Source organism: Alligator sinensis, unplaced genomic scaffold, assembly GCF_000455745.1.
Source record: "Alligator sinensis unplaced genomic scaffold, ASM45574v1 scaffold145_2, whole genome shotgun sequence".
In the NCBI taxonomy this organism is placed as follows: domain Eukaryota; kingdom Metazoa; phylum Chordata; order Crocodylia; family Alligatoridae; genus Alligator; species Alligator sinensis.
The window spans coordinates 2,874,648-2,895,682 of NW_005841954.1; the positions used below are offsets into that span (position 1 = coordinate 2,874,648).

The 21,035-nt window shown below is 39.4% G+C and overlaps 1 protein-coding gene across 5 annotated transcripts in view; it reads right to left on the bottom strand.

The window, feature by feature from the left end:
- Window positions 1-21,035, bottom strand: part of ASCC3 (activating signal cointegrator 1 complex subunit 3) — a 567,052-nt gene that overhangs the window by 185,401 nt on the left and 360,616 nt on the right. For all 5 annotated transcript variants that reach the window (XR_003093256.1, XM_006020463.3, XM_025200058.1 and 2 more), the window contains exons 15-16: window positions 6,195-6,386; window positions 5,647-5,871 (exon numbers count right to left, since the gene is read on the bottom strand). Coding sequence is in view for 4 of the 5 variants with exons in the window: in XM_006020463.3 (XP_006020525.1) it covers window positions 5,647-5,871; window positions 6,195-6,386 (417 nt within the window). In the remaining variant the exon portion in view is untranslated. The remainder of the gene's footprint in view (window positions 1-5,646; window positions 5,872-6,194; window positions 6,387-21,035) is intronic.

Here is a 21,035-nt window from a genome sequence, read left to right on the forward strand (position 1 = left end):
CTGCACAAAGCAGCTGACTGCAGGCTTTCACCACACTGATCACATAAGAGTGAATTTACCTTGCATATAACAAATTTTTGTTATAAAAAGGGTCATCACATAAGAGCAAATTCGCACATACAGAACCCACATAAAGCGAAGGAAACCTGTATGTGTTTTAAAGAAAATCAGTATACTATTATCCTTCACACATATTTTTCCCAGTAATGTGAGTCTAGTGCTCTGATCAGAAAGAGTGCAAGTCAAATTAGAGCTCTTTGCAGCTGGCAAGCAATCACATCTAGTTTTAAAAAAATGGATACTGTATCTAAGCAAACTCTCAACCTAAGAAAACAGATCCTCGAGTAGTTGTACGCTGTAGCTTCATGGGATCTGGGACACACACCACCTGAGGATCTGCTTCAAGATTTTTCAAATGATCTCTGTTTACTAGAATATCAATAGGGATTTAAAAAAAAATGAAAACATATAATGTTTAACTGAACCACAGTTGAATTTAAAAGGTAAAAACAGTTAACACAAGAATCAAGTATGGACATTTCAGTGGAAACAAGTATCATTCTGGAAAGTGTATATGTGAAAGTGCTGGGTTTTTGGTTGTAGCTGCGTTGGTCTAAGGATATAGGCAGGCAAGGTTCTTTGAGTAGATGTGATAACTTTTATTAGACCAACTGAGTAGTTGGAAAAAAGTTCTTAATCAGCTTTTTTGGGTTAAAAAACCTTGCTAAAACTTCCTTCCAAATACTCATTTGGTCTAATAAACGATATCACATCTACTCAAAGAACCTTGCCTGCCTAAATGTAAAAGTAGCATTATAACAGAAATTGTTTTGCAACATTTACTGTTTAAACTACTCCCAGGAAACACCCAACATTTTTGTTTTTCTGGTTTATCCGTTTCCCTTTGTTTGATATAAAGTATTCAATTATTTGAATGTACAAGGATTTCTAGATATTTGATCTTCATTCTATTTTGCAAGGGAAGTGGCATGGTGCTCTTGTACATATTATGGATTTGGAACCAGAATGATGGATCAGCAAGCCAAGCATTCATTCAATGGTGTGAAGGCAGAAAATTTGCATGGAGAAGGCATGATTTTGGGATCTGGGATCAGATCCCAACAGCACCATTACTTCTTGACAGTTCAGAGGGAGCCAGACCTAGTACACTGGCAAACTGAAACCCGGGTACCTGCACATGGCGCTGACAATCAATTGATCTGGGGTTCTGTTTCAGACACAGGGCTTTCTGGGTACTGGGGCTAGCAATCAGTTGATTGTTGGGCCCAGTACTGGATGGTCCTATCAACAATCAGGTTGTCAAAATCCAATGCCGGGCAGCTCTGGTTGGGCTGCCCAGCACAGGGGACCAGAAGATCCCAGGGCAGGGGAACCTTCACCTTCTTCCTACTGGGGACTTTAAATCCTGTGCTAGGCAGCTCTGGCTGGGCTGTCTGTCATTCCCTGTGCTGGGCAGTCTTAGCCAGAGATGCCTGACCTGGGGTTTAAAGTCCCCAGTGGGAGAAGCCCTTTGGTTCACCTTCTGCTCCCTGGCTCTGACCAAGGCAAATGATCAGCTGATTTTTGGTCATGGGGCCCTTCCAGACTTCAGTGTGGTTGGGCCTCAGGACTGACAATCAGCTGACATGTTAAATTTAAGGCACCCTACAAATGAACCATAAAATTTTCTACACCATAGGTGCAAGATTTTTATGGTTCATTTCCCATTTTATGAAGCCTTATAGTGGGTTAATCACAGCATAAAGGTAATGTATAGAGAGGGCCTCAGATTTACTTTTGTTATTCATGTCTGAATTGCAAGTGGTCACATGTATTTCAAATTTTTTTTGATTTATCACCATCTACAGCTGTAATATGCAAATTTTCATATATAAATATATAATGTGTGTGTATGGAGTCTGTATAGGCAGAAGTCCCAATTGCTTTAATATATTTAAGATTTTTAAAGCTCAGTTGGATAGGATCTACTTATTACTGAAAAGAAAAACAGTTTAATTGCAATTTGATTTAATAGGAAAACTTGACCTTAGCCAAAAGACCTTCATGATTCACAAATGCTATTCAGCAATCCACAAGACATTATGGTAACTTTATTATAACGTCTTATAATAAAACCATTGTATCTCCTAAACATATTAACTCTAAAAATAAGTAAAAAACTTCCTTAATGTTGTTACTTATCCTTATCAGAGTTCCTCAAAAGAGTCTTTCATTATCTACCATTCTCAGATTTATACCAAAGCTATATCATATATCAATTAATGATCTCTCTCATTCAGTTTTGAATATGCAGGTACAATTTACAATTTTCTAGATTCTTCCTCACTTCTCCTACTACCTGTACCAGAAAAGGGGCAACATAAATATCTGCTTCTTTAAAAATCACAACAGCTAGTAGCATTAGCCAGTAAAACTTACTGTAGGTTTGGCAGGAATTTGTGACATATTTCTAAACAGCCTTACTATAACAGCATAATGCCCCAATGCAGCTGAAAACATTTCTTTGAAACTGGTCTACTCCTTCTCTCAAGTCATTCATAAGAAAAAAGTTCAGTGACTCTGCTTTTGTAATGTACTTAAGTTTACTCTTAATTTCTAGGAAGACATAATATTTAAGAGGAAATGCAACATATTTTTAGAAATCAGAAGATATTAAGCATATACAAAATAGGCTTTGCCAATAACATCTTCAAGTTATCACTTCAACCTCTCATAATCATATATAATTTATATTTATTTTAATATTAATAATGTGTTCCCCAGAAACGGCTGTGGGTAACCTATATAATCATTAAGATTCATGGTTGAAATAGATATAAAAAAAAAACTTAGCTAAAATACTTGTTTTTCAGACATTTATTAGGCAGAAATGTTTAGTTTCAAATACTATTCAGTTAATATAAGACAAGAAAGCTAACTGATAGGATTTAATTTAGTTTAGGTGCTTGTTGGATTCACTTAGTCCAGCCTGGAGAGCCAAATGTCCTGGTTTGATAAAAAGTGATGGGATATACATAGATCCCCTCTTCTCTCTTTCCTACAGGCAGATTGAAGGGGAGAGTTGCACAGAATGGAAATTGTCAGTTTTACGACTGCAGATCAGTGGAGGTAGGGAACTCAGTGCACACTCAGTACTACCTGATTCACCAAGTTCATACCAATGCTGTATCTCCTTTGCTCTTCCCCATTACTGAGAAACAGGAAGGAAGGGAGAAAATCACAAGTCCTTTCCAAATGCCTATAATATATCTCAACAATACTGAAGAAGGCAAAGACAACCCCCACTCCCCTTCCCTCTTAATCCCCAGAAGGAATGCTCCTTTTGTGTTTACTTTTATTGTACCAACTGTATAGCTGGAAAGCATGTTACACTAGTTTTTGGGTACAGAGTGCCCTTCTTCAGGTCTTCTTTTCATGCCTGAAAGCTTGTCTAACATTTCTTCTAACTATAGAGTCAGTCCAATAAAAGTTATGACAACAAAAACTTTTGCTTTCACATATTTCCTAGACTATTAGGCTAGTGACAGACATTCAAAAATACTGAACCTTAATTGATTCAATCTTTGAAGGTTAGTCTAACCTAGCTAGACTAAACTGGTTTGTAACAGCACAGACATCCAGAAAGCAGGCACATGCCTGCAGCGGCTCAGGCTAGAAGCTGGGGGGCACTAGAGCAGCCCCCCTTCCCTTCAGCAGCCCAGCAGGCAATCGATAATTAGATCCTGGTTTTCCCTAATTGAGGAGATCCCTGTGTGGCCCTGCTGTTCTCTGCCTGGTCATGCCTGCTGGGTTGTGGAGGTCCTGGGGGAGGGAAGCAGGACAGAAGCTTGAGCCCACAGCCTGCACCTATACTGCATACAGATCGGAGGGGGGGGGCACGGGTCCCCCCCGCCCTCCTGGGAGTGCTCGCCGCAGTGGGGAGCCATCCCTCTCACCCTACCCTGGACAAGCTCCCCGCTGGGGCCCTGCAGCCACGCAGGGGATTCTGGCCCTGGGCCCCAATCACCGCCTGGCTGGGCAGCAGCCCCAGCCCTGCCCAGCTAATTCCTTCCCTCTCTACAGGGGCCTCAATCCACTTCTCCCCCCCACCCCCCTTTACCTGCTGTAGCTGCTCTCAGGCTGCCTGGGGTCATATGCATGCACATGGAGCCTTCCTCCCACTCCCTCCAAATCCCTGCAGGCTGGAACTCTGCCAGCCTGCAGGGAGCTCATTGAAAAAACTGCAAAATCCATGGGTTTCTCTGGTAAAATAAGAAATCTGCCTTTGCCTCTGGTAAATGGTAAAATCCATGGTTTGCTCTGTTTCTGTGGGAAACAGAAAACCTGGATCCCTGTTGATAACAGAGTGTTTATCACCCCTAACTCAGTGCTTATCACCCCATCAGAAAACAAATCCTCTCTCCATTAGTTCAAGCTCTTCTTAAACAGCGTTTCCAAGGAAGAAACCTGTCTCCCACAGTATGGACCATAGCCAGCATGTGGTATGCTAGCTAATGTTGCGAGGTGTCTGTGTAAGGTAGAGGGGAGGGGGGATCCCTGCTTAGCAAGGAGTGGTGTGGGGAGTGTGGGGAAGCCAGGCAGTTGCCTGCAGTCTCTGCCAGAGCTCTAGCCAGGGAGCAGAGAGGAGGGGCCAGCTCTGCTGTGGAGCAGAGAGTCCAGCCCAGAGAGCATGCCGGGATGCTGGGGGAGTCTGGTTTAATGTAAACCAGGAAAGGGTCTGGACAGACAATGCATAAACCGATTTGGTTCAAATCAGTTAAGTCTGATACTACATTCAACCAGGTTTATTGCAAACCAGTTTTAGCCCTGTCAAACTGGTTTATGTGCACTGAACATCGTTCTGTTACAGGTTTAAACCAGTTTCTGATCACTTAAACCATTTAAGTGTAATGTCTGTCCCTAGCATTAAGGTTACAACAACTCTTTACTATCTTATTCCCCAGACAACCCTGAGGAATATACCTAGGAATGGCTCCTATGCAAAGTATACAACACGTTTTCCCAGCTTTTATAAGTTTTTTGGATGCACAAGAGGTAGAGAAGTATGAACTTAGGGAGCTTAGTATTTGTAATAAATGTTTCCATCATCATCATAAAAACAAGATCAAAAGTCAGAGAACAGATACATGCATATTCCCATATTCCAGTTAAACCAATTAAAATAATCACAAATAAAGGATAACTTCTACCACAGGCAAATGCTCTTTTTTTTTTGTAAAATCCTGTGTTGCCTTTTGTTTTATACAGTTATATTTCTTTTTACTTTTATGCTTTCCCTTAATAAATAGTATACAGACCAATGCTAATTCAATTAATTTATATCAGTTAAATTCAGATTCTGAATAAAAATAAGACTTCTGAATAAAAATATATATTTTTTCTACAGTTCAGGTGTATGCCTACTACTCTGAACCTTCATTTTTGGATATGTATTTTTGATTACATTTACAAAGTTTGTGCAATATGCTTCTTGTTTACTTCTCTTAAATAATAAAATATACACCCCAAAATCTCCAAGCATTGGATAGGATTTTGTTATAATTGTTTGCACTTCTTCCTCATTAATACTGGTCACTTTAAGCCTGTACATGGTAATTTCTCTTAAACAAATTAATTTAATTTTACCTCTGCATTCAGGTTGTCTGCGAGGCTTTCAAGAAACTGGCTTTCAATTGGGTTCTGCTGAGTAAGCAGAGTCAGGTAATGGCTGAGTTTATCATGAGTTGTAATAATGACGCCTTCTCCAAATTTGTCAAACTGAGGCCGTCCGGCTCGACCAAATATCTGCATGACATCTAAAATTCCAAGGTCAACAAAGGAACCTCTTTTTGCAGCATATATTTGTGTTCCCTAGTTGAGGAAAAGTTAATAAAAATTAACATAAATACACATGAACATAATCCTGATGAGCTGAATACTGAAATTAGGCAAATATAGCATGATTTCAAAAGTGTACTTTAACTAATCCTTTTATAATCTATGATATATTTAAATCTTTACTATACAAACTGTATTTCCACTGGAGAGAATCAGTTTAACGAGACACAAACAACATTTCAAGTCAATCAGACCCCCGCCTCCCTCCAAACCACAATACAGAGCATGCTCTATATGCATTTTTACAGGTTTGTTTTAAGACACGTATCCACTTGCAGTGTAAGATAAGCTCTTACCTTAATAATAACAGCATGAGCAGGAAGATTGACTCCCCACGCTAATGTAGCCGTGCAAACTAGGACCTTGATATGTCCATTAGAAAACAAGTTCTCAACCAAACTTCTGTCTTGCCGCAGCATCCCTGCATGATGAATACTAAATCCATCTGGAAACAACTCGCGTAACTGCTTATTTCTGGACCTTTGTACCTAGAATGGACAAGAAGAAAAATTAAATTAATTTGGAACTACAGTACAGACAACACTATTTAAAAAGATTAGATTGATCACTGTTTTAAGGTGAAGGAAGATATTATTAATAGCCCTTAAAAATGAACCCGGTCTACTGATCTGGAATTCTGTGTCAACACAAACTCTTGCTTACTGTAAAAATGAACCATTCTTAATTTAAAAAAAAATCACCTAAGTGTGGTCAAGCATAGTGTTATGGAACACTGGTTCCACTCATGCTGTTGGTCCAGATCAATTAATGAAATGTATGTTAGAAACCTTACACTGCATCAGGCTATATCAGTGACTCAGGGGATACCCTCACTGACATTCCCCCTAACTATCATTCCACCTCTGCAAGGGTACTGGGCCTTCAGTGCCCCCTCAAAAATCAGGTTTTCCTGTTCCTAGCTACACAAAGTAAACTGGTACCATCCAGGATCTTATTCATTTCTGGTCACTGGCCCTCCTAAACTTAACTTACATTGGACACTGGCCACAAGTTATAACAAGCTAAAATTTTTACCTTCCTAATATTAAATCTTCAAAATCTCATTGCTATTAATCCAACTGTGCTATGCTGAAGCTAAGAAAGGTGAAAAATACTACCAAATCTCATTCCAAGTTGGCCCAATGGGAAAAATTCCTTCCTGTTCCCAAACAAATGCTTGTTAAAACCTGGAGCATTAAACAGGTTGCCACTAAAGGGTGAGACGGGAGGGCAGCTAAACAGAAGCAAGCCTTGATAAGCTTTAATGTGCAGGAGAGGAGATGACATGTATTCAAAATCCACTAGCATCAAATAATGCGGAAGAAGTATTGACAAAAGCAACTGGCAGTTTCCTACTAAGATGCTTTCTTCTTATATTTTTTTACCAATGGAGAATCTGTATCTAACTGTGAACTTCTAGAGAATGCAGTACAATAATTTTCAGATCTATATATTACAACTAATTCATTTTATGTTTATTTGGGATGAATGTCTAGTCCTGCTTTATCATTACATATCTTGGTCCCAATTTTGCTGACTCATATCCACAGGAGTCCATGGAATTGCAGAGTGGGTAGAGCAGAGCAGAATTTGGATCATGAGACTGGCATACTGCCAAACATGAACAATAAATTTCTGCAAGCACAGAAATAAATAGGAAAATGGGAACACAATTATGAAAAGGAAGAGGCAAACAAATACTTCATGACAGCAACTTAAATCATCTTTTCAGAGTTGTTAATTGTGAGTCTGACAGCATATAGGGAAAAATATATTATGGTTAATGAGAGAATGAAAAGGTGACAACTTTTCTCAAAACCTTAGCTATCCTGCTTCGGTTATATTTTGTTATTCATTTAAAGGGAACCAAATGAGGTTTCAAATTGCTGAAGTTTTCATGAGGATTCTTATGCAAGGCAGAAAAATCACACTGAGCTGTTCAATGGCTATAACCTGCTCAAGAATGGATAAAGTTGATACGCAAAAATTACAGTACACTTAATGGAAAATATTCTTTGCAGGTTAGTAAAGGAAAACAGAGACTTTATAAAAGTATACAAGTACATAAAAGACCTTTGTTATAGGTAGCAAGTCAATTTTCAGTCCCACACAAAGGAAAATCTCTTAATTTCCTCTAATTTTTTAATCTATATGAAACACGAATTTGCTTCTGCAGCAAACTTAGAATGTCAGAAACATGAAACTTCTCATCTGATTTAAAACTCAGTAAAAATTGATGACAAGGTGTTTATAGTGTACCATATTTATCACACACACCACATTCACATTTTCCTTCAAAATTGGGATGCATGTCTTAAGTGGGGACGCTGAGTTTTCTTTGCTGGAACAGTAGTATTATGAAACAGAGCAAGCAGACACTGACTTATCGCTGCTGAGAAGTCTGTCCCTTCGTCCTGGGGCTGCACATAGTAGGGGTGGAGTTCCACATTAACCGCCCCACAACTGCACAATTGTTTTTGGCTGAAGAGACACTGAGTTGGCTGAGTCTGTAGTACTCTTGATGAAGCTTGTGGTATGTAAACAAGACTATTTTTACAGGAACTTATATAAAGAACTATTTGCAGGAAAGAATTAACAATTTTGCGAGGACTATTGTTAGAACTAACAATCTTGTAAGGATCTGGATCCTAGCCTTCTTGCTATCCTGCCACACCAGAAAGTTCCTGCCATCTCAGCCAGACCATCTTCTGGCACAATGAATTTACTCTATATAGTCACAGTTAGCTATAACTCTGGAAAACTGTCCCCCCCACTACATTTTGCCTTCCAAAAACAAGGTACATATTTTGTTTGGGGGCACGTGATATGTGAGAAAATAAGGTAATTAACAAATGTTTGAAAAATATACTCTCTGTGCATAAAGACTGATTTTACTGATTTGGCAATAAGTGTTGGATTACATGATATAAAACCAATTTAAAAATCAACCACAAGCATCAATTCAGAAGAAAGAGCAAGTGCTAATGTAGGGAATATTCCAACAATTCTTTTACATTTTCAAAGTAACACAACCCGAATTCAGGAAAATATAAATGATTAAAAAGAAATGAGCAAGTCTCAATGAAAAAGAGGGTATGGTGAAGGGAGACAAGAATGAAGATATAGATAAGTGTTCCGTCAGGAACAGCGTGTGTGTGTGTGTGTGTGTGTAAATATAAGTCGCATTCCTTTCTAATTATTAGCATATTTTCATTCTTTTTATGATTCTACTTCTCTTACATGTTACATGTGTATGTTCTCATTGTATCTAATTACATTTTTTAACCTCCATTTGTTAGACTTGGTATTTTTTAGTACAACAGAACTTTCTCCAGTGTTTGTGTGTGTGAAAGTATAACAGCATATACAGATCGTTTCTATATTATCTATCTATAGATATATAGATATATATTTTATATTACATTATATATATATATATATATATATATAAATTCTGTTATACTGTCATATATAAACACACACGTATCATGTAAGAGGAGCAGAATCATAAAAAGAATGAAAACATGCTAGTAATTAGAAAGCAACACACTTAAATTATGAGTTGCTTATTGTATTAGAAAGATGCTCTTAGCTTTCACAAAACTGATATTAGCATATTAGCAACACCAAAAACAAACTTTCTGGACACTGATCTAATTTCTTGAAGTTCTGATATTTAAAAACACATTCATTGTAAAAGGTATCTAACATCCAACAGGAGGCACATGCATTTCATACACTGGAGACCTGCAAAATTTTGGAAAATGATCTCCACTAATTTTTAAAATCGTGTCAAGTATTAACGCAAAACTTGCTTAGCCCATCTAGAAAGACTTAGACTAGGTACAGACATTCCAAAAGCCTGAGGTGGAATCGATTTAAGTTATGCAGCTTTCTGTAAGTGGTGTAGTTTGGATTGGTAGTGAACAGAACACACTTTTGCCCTTTACTGGAAAGAAGTGGGGCTCTTAGGTTGGGGTCCACCATTTTTAAACCAGTCTCTGTGCATCAAACTTCTGTTCTGTTATGTTTATAGACAGTTTCTGATCATTTATACCAGTAAGACTATAATATCTGTACCTGGCCATAGAGTTTTAGTTTTCTGCTTTATAGAATTATATAGAAAGCTTCAAGAGTGATCCAAAAATACTTTCAATATTTTCTATTTCTAAGCACCTGGAGGATAACAAGGTGATCAGAAACAACCAGCATGGATTCATCAAAAACAAGTCATGCCTCATCAACTTGACTTCCTTCTATAAGGTGCCTAGCTCTGTGGGTGGGTGGAGAACAGCAGATATGATATTCCTGGATTTTAGCAAGTCTTTTTATACCATCTCCCGTGACATTCTCATGGTATGTTAAGGGTTTTCAATCCACTTGAAACTACTTTAAGGTGGATACATAAAACTAGTTGGAGTTTCATGCTTAAGAAGTAATCATCAATGGTTTAATGTCTAGTTGAGAGGAAGTATCAAGAGGGGTTTCTCAGGAGTATGTCTCCTGGAACCAGTACTGTTTCATATCTTGATTAATGATTTGTAGGTTGGGATAGAGTGTACAGTTAGAAAATTTTCAGATGACTCCAATTTGGTAGAGTTGCAGGCACTTTGGAGGAGAGAATTAAGATACAAAAAAAAGTGTAACGAAGAATGACTGGCTAGGCTGCAGAAAAGGACCTGTGGGGTTATAATTGAAGCATAAAATGAATACGAGTCAACAGTATAGTCTTGTGGGGGGGGGGCACAGGGAGATGAGGGAGGAGGCAATATTGTACTTGGCTGAATTAACAGGAGCATCACTTATAAGTCAAGTCAAGCAAGTCTTTTGTTTCACCTGGAGTTGTGGGTCCAGTTTGGGGCATACACTTCAAGGAAGAAGTGGACAAACTGGAAAGAGTCCAAAGGAGAGCAATAAAAATGACTAAAGCCCTCAGAAACACGGCTTACAAAGAAAGGTTGGAAAAATTGGGATTATTTATTCTGGAGAAGAGAATATCAAGGGGGATTTGATAACAGTCTTGAAATACCTGACAGGTGTTTATACAGAGGATGGTGATAAACTATTGTCAGTGATCAAAAGACACAGGAGAAGGAGCAATGGTCTTAAATTGCAGCAAAGGGAATTTGAGAATATTTTTTTCACCATGAAAATTTTTAAGCATAGAAACAGGCTACCTAAAGAGTTTGTGGAATCCCATCCTTGGGATTTTTAAAGAGAAGATTAGACAATTTACCTAAAATGGTGTAGATAGATATGATATTGTCTTGAGCAGGGTGTTGGCCCAGAAGACCTCTTGAAGTACCCCAATACACATACTAAAGGAAATTACTACTTTTCTGTGCCCTCTGATTTTCATATGAATTTTACTTTCCAATAATAGTTGACAACTATTTATTGTTGCTGAACTTTTTGTTGATACTTTAGAGACCATTACAAAAGTAAATGCAGTATATCTGTTCAATAAAGTTGGGTGCACTTTTAATAAAAGAAGTCCTGTGCAAGCTGATTTAAGAATAAGTGAATATCTAGATCTTATATTTATGAATCAGTATGAACTAAAGAACACTTTAAGAGAAAAATGCATGCATTTCCCAGGTTGTCCTTTACTGCAAAGAAAACCTAAGTAATGAGATTCCTAATTCATGGTACAGAAGATTATTCAGGCAGTGTGTAATCTTTAAAAGCAACACATTTGCAGATGAACCTCCTAAGCACCATTCTCCTTTAATTATACTGCTGTTCTATTAAATCTTGATTTACGTGGTTCGAGGAGCAACAAAACAGCTATTAATGTATACGAAAAGTGAAGCTGTAAAAAATAAGTTATGTTACCTGCATCTTGTTCTGTTTTATTGCAGTTTTAAAGGGGTTATGTTACCATTTATCTTAAATGTTGCCAAGTGGTTTTGGTATATGGTGAGGTATGTTATTATGAGGTCTGGTACCAGTGTCCTAATTACAATTGATTTTTAACCTCCATTGCTTAAATAGTTAGAAATTTATGACCTTTTGCTTACATGTGTGTATGCATCTAAAACAGTATATATTAAATAAACTTCACAGCTAAGCTAGACATGCCAACATCTATATTTCTCCTTAACATGTCTTGAATGTTATGCTGCTCTTGATGAAGACACATTAAAATGTCAGTGTTAGATATAGGACACTGAGTTAACTTCAGTAGCTCAAAGAAAAATGTGCCTCTTAATTTTAATGAGGAGTGAGATATCCAAAATGCAGGAGAAAAAGATTTAAATCAAGCTTTAGGGGCTTTCACCTATAGATGGTAACAAACATAACATTACACACATTTCTCTGACTTATCCTTATGGCTGGTAATACAGAGATATAATCATTCATGGAGGAATATGAACTACCTGCTTTTTAGTTTCTTGGAAACTAACAATTTTCCAAGAAATAGAAAGAAACAAACAACTGTGCCAGCAGGCTTATAGTTAAATTTATCTTACTTTGTTACCATACTTACCCGGTTTTCAGATTACAGATTGATAATAGAGGGGCAGTTGCTCCTGTTAAAAAAGTAAGAAGTGCAATAAAAAAAATCCAATGATTTCTGTCATTTTTTCTCGTCTGGTTCACGACAAGCTGTTGTTTATTCAACTGAACACAGCTAAGTATATTATCACTGGTTTGTTCTTAATCTGTGAACAGTGAATTTCTTTGCAGATGAGTAGTTTACTCTTCATGTTTCATAGTTGGTAGGGTCGGAAGGGACCTAAGCAGATCATCTAGTTCGACCCCCTGCCATGGGCAGGAAAGGATGCTGGGGTCAAATGACCCCAGCTAGGTCGCTGTCCAGCCTCCTTTTGAAGACCCCCATGGTAGGGGCAAGCACCACTTCCCTTGGAAGTTGGTTCCAGCTCCTAGCTGCCCTGATTGTGAAGTAGTGCCTCCTGATATCTAGCCTGAATCTATTCTCAGACAACTTATAGCCCTTGTTCCTTGTTACCCCCAGTAGTGCTTGGGGGAACAGGCACTCTCCCATTGCCCGCTGGTCCCCCTTGGCAAGTTTATAGGCTGACACCAGATCCCTTCTCAGCCTTCCATTCTGAAGGGGATTTGCAACTAATTATGCCTACATAAGAATGTTGCTGTCACTAAGCTTTTGTCTTTTTTTTTCCTCCAGAAGGTTGGGTTTCTGACTGAGATGTATTTTCTTTCCACTGCAGAACTGGCATACACCACTCTCTATTTACCTGAGGCAGACAGAAGAGACAATTTTTGCCTGATATGGCCACAGAAAGCTGTATATAACTATAACCAAACAGAAGTGCATGGCTGCAGATTGCTTAAAAACGGATGATTGGGTGAAAATCTGCTGCTTCACTGCATAAGGGTTCAGATGAAGATGGTACAAAACAGAGCATCTTCTGTAACTTTTGTCTGTAGTGCCTCCTACCTTTGAACTGTTTTCAAAACAGGAGGTGGGAAGGAAGCAGAGGGAGTTCAGTCTGGGGGTTTTTTAAGCCCCTGCTGGAAGGTGGGGTGGATGTATTGGAGCCCTGCTTTAAAAAAAAAACTAACATTGGATAAGTCATTCATTCACTTAGACATAGGAAGTGTTGTTCTTTGACTGACTTGGAATGGCAAGAATACAAAGGAATACAAAAGTAAACATAGTGAAAATGGCAAGGGAATAGCCAACAGGGAAGAGAGTTCAAGTCACATTTAAGAGTTTGGATTAAAGCCTTCCAAGTGAATTACATGTTAATTAAAATATCTACTATTTTTAAAATTTCCTGCAATCTTTGGGACTAGGTTGAAAGTGGTTGTTTGAAAGTGTAAGGTGAATGCCCTCATGTTACCGCTTCCCAACTTTATGGGGAAGATTAGAAGTCTCACTTATATGGAACAGTGGCTGTGACTCTGCTCCTCAGCCACAATTTAGGCTGGACCCTGTGAAGACTAAAAAAGATATGGAGAACTATCCTTAACAGAGATGACCCAGATGACCTAGCAGACCATTTCTATGCAGGCACGGTAGACATTATGCTCTCCTAGTTAATGAACATGCATTCTTGTTATTTGTGTCTTCATCATTGCACCTATAATCACCCCATATTGACTTTAAGTGCAGTTATCCTTCTTGTCAAAAGCAGTAATACTGCTATCTAAGTAATACCCCATCCAAGACAAGTTCTTTTAACTTGATTATAAATTAAAGGGTATCTGGCATGCTAGAATTTGGAAAAAATCTTTAAAAGATAATTCTAGAAAACAAATGTTAATTGCTTTTATGTTTTTCTTAGATGAAAACCAATAACCACACCATATCCTCTCAGGATATTTAGGATTTATTATAGCAGACTTCAAATTTCTTGAAACCAATTAGCCACCAGTTCTATCAATTTACTGAAATAATCTCAGTAAGTTTCATAAAGTGTTCTAAAGAAGTATCTATAAGAGAGAAAGAGAAAAGGGATTTGTTTTGCATACACATATTTGTTAATAGAGAATGTAAAAAATAAACAGTTGTTTTAGTAGAACCATGAAGAATAACTGAAGAGCTGAATAACTGAGTGATATTACTGTATCCATTCTCTTCCAACCCTCCACTCTTCTTTTTTAATCTGTTTATAGCCATCATTGTTATTTATGCCTTTAGATTGCACATTTTTTTAGGACAAGGGTTCTATCTGTACTGATTCCTACAGAGTAGTTTGCAGTTTCCTAGTTCCTATACCCTAAAAAGAAGAATATTTAGTATTCTACCTGCATATAACCTTTCTGTATTTACAACTCCTTTCATAGAAACTTTGCTAAAAGACTCCAGTGAGACGATATATACTATTTGTTTTATAAATTACACAAAGGAGGTGTATAAAGTTACCATATGGTGAAAATATTAACACATGCAGAAGGATTTTAAACTAGTCAGTGTGAAGTGAGAGGGGCAGTCAATTTTCAATCATTTGTAGGAAATGGTGCCACACAAGGCCTACCTATTATCTCTTTATAACAGAGCTAAGTTTTCCATTCAGGAAAAAAAAGGGCTCTTCTAGATCTCTGCAGCTGTAACTCTAGAGTAGGGGTTGGCAACATCTGGCCCACACAGCCACTGGATCTGGCCTGGGAGCTGAAGGTCCTTGCTGGACCTAGGCAGGAGCTAGATCAGCGTTGCTTCTCCCCCTTTCTTCCAGTCTGTGGTGTTGATGCAGCTTCCAGCTGGTGGACAGTTGTACTGAAGCCAGGTAGCTTCCAGATTTGCCTGCATTGTAGCTAGGAAATGGGTGGAGTGGAGTGAGGGGAGAAGCAGCTTTATAGCATGAGCGGAGCTTGCAGCTGCTCAGGTCTCCACTGGATGGAAGCTGTGCCCATGCTGCAGGCAGGAAGCAAAGAAGAGCTGCAGAGGTGTGGACACAGCTCCCAGCTGGCCCCAACACAAATGTAGGCAAAACCCACCATGGCTGACACACCACTGAAGCCCCCTGGCCAGTGTCAGACAAGAGACAAGTTGTTTTGGCCTGCAGCTTGTAAAGGTTGCTAGCTGCAGATCTAAAGGACATGGTATGTTACTGCCAAGATATGTAAAGCTTACACTTGGATCTCAGTTCTTTCCTTTACTTGGCATTACTATTCAGCCATGGAAAATAATACTCTTTAGCAAAAATCACCACTTGCTGTGTGAATATCTGTAAAAACAATATGGCATTAGTTTCCAGCAACTGAAGTTCCTTGAAGGCATCTACAAATACAGCTTTGCCATTCTTATGTTCCTGAGATATCTACAGAGTCATCTCCAGATGGCAACAGTTGGAGTGACTCAGAACATGAATACCTTTCTCTAGTGCTTGTTTCAAGGCATTAAACACTTTTCCTTCAAAACTTCTGTGTTATCAGAGGTTTAGTGAGCGAGTGACAAAACATACTGCTCTAACTGTGAAGGTGGAGACAAACCTGGAGATTTTCCAGATACATCTATTAATCAGGGATGTGCTTTATCTCCAAATTAGATTTACTCTATACATAACTGAAGCCCTCAAGAGGAATTTGTAACTGAATAATACTTTTGAAATAATAATCCTGAGAACACCCTGTCCTTCCATTCCATTATCTTTCCAAAATAAAATGTAACTCTTAAAATGTATTTTAGTAGTGCAATATTGTGAAATTGACCACATCTGATGGTAATCTGATGCAGTATCTGCTAGCACCAGGAAACATGCACAGTGAATATTATGGATACCTACATTTTCTCTGAAAATTATTCTGCTCATTTATCCAATGAGCAGGCTACACTAATTAATTAAGAGGCAGGCTACACTAATTAACATTTAATGTATTATTAATTTATGCATTAAATATATATATATATATATATATATATATATCATAATCCAGCTGGTAAGTCTGTTGTGAGGAAAGGGGTGTGTGTGGGGGGAACAGATCAAGGCCCCCAGGGCAGGGGGTGAATGGGGCCCTAGGGTGGGTCATGGGATGCTTGGAGTCTGGGCAGCTCGTTCAGGGGTGTAGTGGTAGGTGGTCCAACCCCTACGTGCACCCCTGGGGCAGGCACAGGGGGCACATGTCCCCGCAATCTGTGTGCGGGACAGAGGAGGCTACTTCTGCAGGCTACGCTCTGCACCCTGTGGCCAGTGCCCCGGCCGTGAGACGCCACGTGCCTCCCACCTCTGGGTAGGTGGCACAGCCAGTGGGTAGGAGGCATGTGGTGTCGAACTACTCCCAGGGCACCAGCAGCAGGATGTGGAACGCAGCCCGCAGCCGCCTCTGTCCCCTCCATACAGATTGGGGGGGACATGCCCCCTACGCCTGCCCCGGGAGCACGTGCAGCGGCAGGAGCCCCCTGCACTCCTGGATGAGCTGCCTAGGCTCCAAGCATCCCATGACCCGCCATGGCCTCAGGGTCCCATTCACCCCAGTCACTGCCCGTCTCTGCCCCACTCCCTCCCCTCACCACGGAGGCCTCTATCTGCTCTCCTGCCCCTTCCCCACGACAGACCTATCTGCTGGGGGAGGGGTATGTGTGCGCAAATGCACGTGCGCTCAGACCCCCCAATCATATTTTCTTCCTCCATCTATGGGGAGGGAGTAGCCAGTCCCAAGCTCCCCCCACCACAGCTCCCTCCCAGTGCCACGACCCATCCCAAGCACAGACTTCTAGTTGTTTTTTCTGAACTTTCAATTTTATACTTAAACATTTCTTGATTAACAAAAAGATAAAAAGATAACACAGTAACACGTCTGCTATATATTACCTCAATACATATCCTAAACATAACTTACAATAAACTTTCGTAGCATGAAGGGTATATTAACAAGAAATGCTGGATGTCAACTACTTTTATTTTACTATTAAGATATTAATTATTTAAAGATAATGATTATTTAGGGTTCTACAGAAGGTTCAGCTATAATTGTTTGTAACAGAATGTGCTTGTATGGTATAGCATAGATATTATATAACTTTATCTAAAAAGGTTATCAAATTATAAAGAGACTTGTTTAGATGAATAGAAGTAATTCTATTTATTACGGGGTCGACAATCTGTGCACGGAGTTATAAATAATCTATTTATAATTTGTATTACAACTATAACACACAATCCATTTTAAAGGCACTAAAATTTCTCCTTAAATTAGGTATAATATTAAAAAATATTAAAAATATTTTAAAAATATACATGGTACCCATAGGCAGATCTAGGATTTTGAAAAGGAGGGTGCAGATGGTCTGGCACAACATCACATACAACACAACACAACACATTTTTCTCCAGTTAAAGAGATACTAGAAGCTTTTCTAATATGCTAGAAGGCTAGCAACATATCATTCAGTTTAAGATTAAAGCAAAAACAAATATAACTATTGGAATTTGAACTAATTTGCTAGATTACATATTCAGTTTAAAAAAAATACACAAAAGTAGTTAAAATAGACAAAATATATTGTGTCATTAGTAGGGATGTCCAGAATTCACACAGGAAGTGCACAGTGCAGCAGCTTCATGAAGTAGCAGTTTCCCCTGCACCCCCCCCCACACTGATTTGCAGTGGGGCAGGGAGGGGGGGTGTTCCATTGCTTGCTGTTTGTGCCTGATGGCCAGGAGGCAAAAACTCCAGCATATTTTAAAGTACAGTTTTTGCCTCCTGGCCATCAGGCATGGGTAGTGAATAGCGAGCAATGGAGCTCGTCCACCAATCAGCGGGGGGGAGGAGGGGTATGTGGGGGAAACTCCAAGATTAAATAAGACACCATACCGTGCATTTCCAATGCAAATTACAGAGATCCGTAGTCACTAGCCCTTTAGCCGTTATAGTTAAATGTACCCCTCTTATTCAGAATATCTTGACAGGACATCCAATACTTCATTTTCAATCATTTCTACATGTGAATTTGTATTGTCACACCTGAGTTAAAGTTTTTAGCTAGAGTTAAAATAGAATGTAGGGCTATGAAATAAAAATGAAACATTACAAGAAATGACTAAAAGACATTGCAGAAGAAAGGGTAGTTTTAATAATGGAACATCAAGACCCTTAAGAATAATACAGGATCATTCACACTTGTGTACTAGAAAGTGATTAGCAGGAATCAGAGAGATCATAATGAATTATGAAGTCAATTGACTTTTTTACTGCTGCCTGAATAGAAATGCCAATTTCCTCCTAGAAAGTCAGTTTTAAAGTTTGGGTGGAGAAGGAATCAAAGGGGAGTGCAACTGTACTATTTCACCCTCACCCGGATCTACCCCAGCTGTAAAATGTACACACTTTCTCAAGTGGTATATAGGTTCTATACTGAACTGTCACATGTATGTACCTAAAGTACATGTAATTGGGTAAATTATGACAGAAAAATACAATTTGTAACCACCATTTCAATCTTTCCTGAAATATTTAAAAAATGTTCATGGTACAATGGTCTGCAAGTAAAGTTATAGTGAATAGGTTTTTAGACTGAAAGATTAAAGGCAAATACAAAATATATGTGGTATAAAACTGACAAAGTAGGGAAGAAATCTAGTGTGCCGAAATACCGAACACATTAATTATGACATACAGTATAACCTCATAAATCTAGCATTTTTGGGACCTAACACCTGCTGGAAATTTGAAAATTCCAGATTTTTGAAACAATGTGTGGCTGCAGCTCTGGGACTAGCCACCACTACTCCACTTTTATAGGTAGCATCTCTTATTGGACCAACTGCACAGTTGGGAGAGATTTAGAATTTTATGATATATGTATTCTGTGATATATATATATATATATATATGTATTTATAATATATGTATTCTTTTTGGCCTTCCATGGATTATTTGGAAGTTTGTTCCCATCATGTGTGTCCCCAGGAGTGCAGTATGTTAAGCTCGGTCAGAGCAGTCCCCCAACAAGCAGGGTCTTTCTGTTACTGAGTCAGCATGCAGGTTCAGGCCAGTGCATAGGATCGAACTCATGCACAGGATCTGGTCCACAGACCAGTCCTGTGCCACTCATATAGGCTGAGGGGCCAGAATATTGAGCACCATTGACTAAAATATAGGGAGCCTCAAGGTTTTTCCTATCTTTGTCAAGACAGTGAGAGAATCACCTAGGCTAGGGACAGACATTACACATAAACCAGTTTAAGTGATCAGAAACTGGTTTAAACCAGTAAGAGAACAGATGTTTAGTGCACATAAACCAGTTTATACATGGTTGAAATTGGTTCAAGATAAATCTGGTGGAGTGTAGTATCAGACTTAACTGATTTGGCTTAAACTGGTTTATGTAATGTCTGCCCCAGACCCCTTGCTGATTTAAGATAAATCAGACACCCCCAGCATCCCAGCATGCTCTCTGGGCTAGGTAGGGCTGTCTACTCCACAGAAGAGCTGGCCCCTCCCCTCTGTTCCCTGGCTGGAGCTCTGCTAGAGACTGCAGACACAGAAGGGTCTGCCTGGCTTCCCCCTGCCCTACCCCCTTCTTGCTGCTCAGTGCTCAAGCAGCAATCCCTCCCCTTCCTTCCTCTCATCTACCACAGTATGGACCACAGCCCCATGACCCTAGGCATGTGGTATGCTACCTAATGCTAAGTGGTGTCTGTGTGTCTCTCTCTCCAGTTTCACTGAGACAGGTAGACAGCACAGTGACTGCTTAGGACTATTTGGAGCTAATCAACAGGCCAGCCATTAAGCTGTTTAAGAAGATTTTGAAGTGCAACGGCCCAGCCATTAAGCTGTTTAAGAAGATTTTGAAGTGATGGAGAAAGCCTATTGTTTTGCTGATGAGGTGATAATCACTGTTATCAGTCCCTTGCTGGCTTGCTTACCTGTCATTTTGCTAGAGACAGTATAAAGAAGCAGGGAGAGGGAGATTGAAAAGTTCTGTATCATCAACAGATGCATGCATTGCACACCTCCCCTTCCAGCCATTAAGCTGTTTAAGAAGATTTTGAAGTGATGGAGAAAGCCTATTGTTTTGCTGATGAGGTGATAATCACTGTTATCAGTCCCTTGCTGGCTTGCTTACCTGTCATTTTGCTAGAGACAGTATAAAGAAGCAGGGAGAGGGAGATTGAAAAGTTCTGTATCATCAACAGATGCATGCATTGCACACCTCCCCTTGCCTCAGACTGCTAGCCGGAGTTTGGCGTCTGGAGACACTCCCGCCCCTTGAGCAGCCAGTGGGGAAAAGCCTGGGACTGTGCAGGCAGACCTCCCTAATCAGAGTCTCCTACAGGGGCCTGGTCAAGCCCCCTTCATCTCAGCACTTTGGAAGGAAGGGAGGGCTGTTCTACCACCCCCAGCTTCTAGCCTGAACCACTACAGGCATTTCGTCAGTCCAGAGAGAATGTCTGTCTGGTTACAAACTGGCTCAGCCTAGCCAGGTTAGCTTAACCTGAAAAGATTTAATCAATTCAGACTCAAGCTTTTTGAATGTCTGTCCCTAGTCCTAACCTATACATCCCTCAGTTCCAGAGCTAGAATACAGGAGATAATTAAATTTCCAGACCTCATAGACAGATTGTGAAGACAATTATCCTTACTATTCTACTGGAGTATATTAGTGCTTTGAAAACCTTTTAGGTCCTACAGGTAAGTTTTAAATGAAAGAAAACATTCTTATTAAATGAGAAGTTTGACACGCCTTAGAAAGTAGGTATAAGGCT